The 4,408-nt window shown below is 47.4% G+C and overlaps 1 protein-coding gene across 1 annotated transcript in view; it reads right to left on the bottom strand.

Moving 5' to 3' along the window:
• The window catches only part of LOC104127010 (adhesion G-protein coupled receptor F2), a 7,860-nt gene extending 6,788 nt beyond the window's left edge, over positions 1-1,072 (bottom strand). The window contains exon 1 of the mRNA XM_035895122.1: positions 995-1,072. Within this exon, the coding sequence (XP_035751015.1) occupies positions 995-1,072 (78 nt within the window). The remainder of the gene's footprint in view (positions 1-994) is intronic.
• Positions 1,073-4,408: the final 3,336 nt, after the last annotated feature.

Genomic DNA, 4,408 nt, shown 5'->3' on the forward strand with positions numbered 1-4,408 from the left:
CCCTCGGCCCCCACCAGCCCCACGGACCCCATGGATCGCTCAGGCCGCACGGACAGCACATAGACCAGTGGTGGTAGCTATCGCAACACTCCCGTGCCGTTTGTTTCTCCCCCTTTCTTTCCCTTTCTCACTTTTCCTCTCTTTCTCTGCTTTTCTCTTGCGTATTTGTTGTTGGCCAAATAAAGTGACTTGGCACTTGACACTGTTTTGAGTCTTAACTCTGTTCCCGAGAATGTAAAAGGAACCTAGTCACAATAAAACATTGGAGTTAATCAGAAGTTAAACCCAACTGCCCCCAACCTCCCAGAATTATCTGAGGTTGGTTGGAAAACAAGGGGGTTTAACCTCTGCCAAATTGTTCAACCCAACAGTGGATCGTGACACTTCTCCAATATTTCTCATGTTGATGAGAATATGTGACTTGTTGATGAGAATACATGATCTATATGACTTTTACCATAAGATAAAGCTGTACAAATACCAATAGCCACTTTGTTCCTCTCCTGGTTGGGAAGCGACCCCGAAGCAGGCGTACCAGGCTCCTTGCATGCTGGGACTGCATGTCTTTCAGCCGGGTGCAATCCAAAAGGGCTTCCATCACTGCTTGGTCAAATGGTCTATCATCTACAACAACCCTGTCAGTCTGGAAGCAAAGTCTGACTACGTGATGCCTTGGAAATTGCACTGTTACTGCTGGGTAGAGCAGGCTGAACAGCAGATGTCTAACACTCCAGGAGCTGTGCTGGAGGTTGCTTGGCATATTGAATGTATTAAATACTTCAGAGTATTTCTTCCTGTAGTGACAGGACAAGGGGCAATGGTTTTAAACTTAAAGAGGGTAGACTTAGATTGGATATGAGGAAGAAACTCTTTATGATGAGGGTGGTGAGGCACTGGAACAGGTTGCCCAGAGAAGTTGCGGATGCCCCATCCCTGGAAGTGTTCAAGGCCAGGTGGGATGGGGCTTTGAGCAACCTCATCTAGTGAAGCTTACCCTGAGAGCAGTGCGCGGCGTGGCTGGGAAGAAGTGCACAGCCCAAAGGAGCAGGCAGTGGGCTACCCTCACATCCATTGCCTCGTGTTTACTGCTTTCCTCCTGGAAGAAAGATGTTGAAAAGGTTTAGACCTCCCTGTTTTCACTTTTGAACACAGTTAGGTTGCTAGTAAGAGAGCAGCTAAACCCATCCCAAAGACTGTCCTTACTGGGCTTGCAAGGTGATTTTCAGACATTTATCGTTGCCCTGGTTTCAGCTGGGACAGAGTTAATCTTCTTCCTAATAGCTGGCATGGGGTGGTGGTGTGCTCCCTCCTCCCCTCTGACTCCCCCTCCCTCGACCTCTTTCAAGGGATAACCACCCGTGTCAGCCGCGATAGATGTGTCTGGTTGTGAAGGATGCACCCACTGGATGTGGGGAAGACAGATAGCTGAGGGCTATAGTGGAATGTGGCCACCTAAGCACAGTGGTCAGTATGCAAATATGTCTATGAGCCAATTATCTTACCCCCATCAATAGGGAGCAGCCCAGGAGCCCTTTGAGCTCTCCTGCACGGCATCGGGCTGCACGGCAGGATCTCCCCTTGAGCAGGGACGCCTCTCAAGGTTACTCCTTGAGGTTGAGAGATTCCTCACCACAACAGATTCTCAGTGATAGGCTAACAGCGTGCTAACACTGAAACCTTAGCCAAGTAACATAAAGGATCGATCGCGCATATATAATCCTTTAGACATACACCATTGACCAAGTCTGGGACTAGGACTGGATCCAGCCGCACCAGACTCCTCTCTGAGGAAGGAGTTTAGAAAGCAAGGGGGTCCTGTCTGAACCTCATGACCCAACTGGAGGGTCTCCCTGACAGCTTTGTCTGACCCTGCCCTCTGTACAGTAAGTAACCAAGTGTTCCTTGCCATTGAATCTTATAAGCCACTGTTGCATTTACCACTGAACTTTGGTAACTCACTGTTTTACACCAATAAACCACATTATTTTTGCCTCCCTCTCACTCCATCCACGACACACAGTGCTGTGTTTTGGATTTAGTACAAGAAGAATGTTGATAACTCACTAATGGTTTAGTTGTTGCTGAGCAGCGCTTAGACTGGCCAAGGACTTTTTCAGCTTTCCCTGCTCTGCCAGGGGCACAAGAAGCTGGGAGAGGGCACAGCCAGGACAGCTGACCCCAACTGGCCCCAGGGCTATTCCAGACCATAGGGCCTCATGCTCGGGGGGAGTTGGCTAGGGTTGGGAGAGTGATCGCTGCTCGGGACGGGCTGGGCATTGGTCAGTGTGTGGTGAGCAATTGCATTGAGAATCACTTGTTTTGTATATTCTATTATTACTTTTTTCCCCCCCTCTACTGTTTTAGTACACTGTCTTCATCTCCTAGGACAGCCTCATCTCCACTGGGTTCAATGCCGCTACTCTCTCTCCTCAGATGGTTCCTGATGAGAGCTGCCACGTGAGGTAGGAAACTTGGGTCTTCAGGGCTCGGATATCAAAATCTGACAAACAAGGACCAGGCTGAAGTAAAGTGGTATTTGCTGTGCAGTAGGATTCAGGCCTCTGCCCCTCCATGAAGTTTCCCATGGCCCTTGGTAAAAGCTTAATATCCTGGGATGCAGCTTGTTGTAGGCATATTTGCTGGAGGAAAATAATCCAGTAAAGGGAATGAAGGGAAAATTAATGCACTACGTTAAATCTGATTATTAGATGCCATACGCGTCCAAAGCAAAAGCAACAGCTGCTGTGGATTCAAAAGAAGTGAGACACTGATCTTCTATCGCTGGATGTGTAAGCAGATGAAGCCATGTACTAAAAAATCAAATAAAACCCCTAAAATGAATGCAAGGTGACAAAGCAGGACGATGCCTGTTTTTCAGAAGATGCACACAGGAAAGGACTCATCAAATCCCCATGCCTTGATACGAGCCACTTGGTTTTCCTCCTGATACGTAGGAATCAGCACAGACGATGCTGAAGCAGAAGGGGTCCTGCACTGATGGAGGAGAGGTGTGCTTTCCTATCCAGGAAACTCCAAGCTCTCACAGTCTGATGGCATCAAAGGGCCAGGCACACGTTCATCTGTGACGTTTGTTCACCTTACTGTATTTTTAGCTCCACAGGTTTATTACTTAATTATGAAAAGATCATAAAAGGAAGAGCTAGGTTCATGCACTGAATTTCTAAGCTAGCTCTAAAGGAGAACCTTGTGCCTCTTGAACTCAACCAATATTAGTAAAAGCAATTTCTGGGTTCAAGCTAGTAACTGTTAGTTCTTCTAAGGATATAAAATGGATAAAGAGAAGTGAACCAAAAGACTTGGATCAGTATTGCTGAAGAACGGGAGTGGCTGGGAAACACCTACAGGTTTGAGGCAAAGGATTGTACCGAAATCTTCTCCGATTTCTGCAGTCATGAAATGTTTATTGTGTGCTCATAGCCCTAATTCCATTTCACACCTGGGAATCCTTGCACTCATCACATTTGATCATTAATAAGTACATATTCACTTTGCATTTAACCACTGATGTAACTCCACCTAGGGCTGATACCTTTAGGTGAGGTGGAAATCTGGGACAGCTCCAGGTATGTAAGGCTCACTGAGATACTGGCCCACGTTCACCAGCGAAACACCAGTCTTGCTCAGCTGCATTGCTTGACTCATCATGGAAACCACCCAGTCTCACCACTGCAAGAACATGCTGAGATTCCTACTGTGCAGCAGCAGAAACTTGGAGCAAAACAAGCAATGCAGCAGCAAGTCGCTGTCACTCTAGGGAAAAAAACGACGGATATACTGACATATGCCCATGTGAAAGCATACACAGCTATTCCTCTCCCTCCAAAGCATCCCACTGTGGTACCTTAGATAGAGGATGATACATATCTAACCATAAACTATCTACTGCCATTAACAGGAACACACAGTGTGAATGCAGGGTATCAGACAGCGCTCTCCTGGTCCAAACTCAGACAACGCACTGTTTTTTGGAGAAGGTCCATAAAGATCAACTGAGCTGTTAACCCAAGACACTGCAATTAGAAACCTGACACTTTTTGAAAATCACCCCCTGGACGAAGAACATCTTTCCCCTCCATGCACCCATCCTTGCTGGGATTCACTCACATTTGAAGGGCAATGGCAGGAGCACTAGGCTGTTAACTGCGCCTCCTTTTTTAAGGAGCTGTAAGTAAACATGTTATTCCTCTCTTCCAGGGGTTTCTGCTCCGTCAGGGCACAGGCACACAAGCAGCAAAGTTGCCAAAACCCTCTCAGCTGGAAGGGACTTTCTAGTACGAGGACACTTCATACCCTCAGGTATTTCCCACCCAACTCAGGAGACTGTCGCCTGCTGCCAATCCTCCTCCTCCAGCTCGCTTCATTTGGTCACAGCACCCCAGGGGAGTCA

This window comes from Egretta garzetta, unplaced genomic scaffold (genome assembly GCF_000687185.1).
Source record: "Egretta garzetta isolate BGI_Z169 unplaced genomic scaffold, ASM68718v1 scaffold235, whole genome shotgun sequence".
Classification (NCBI taxonomy): Eukaryota; Metazoa; Chordata; class Aves; order Pelecaniformes; family Ardeidae; genus Egretta; species Egretta garzetta.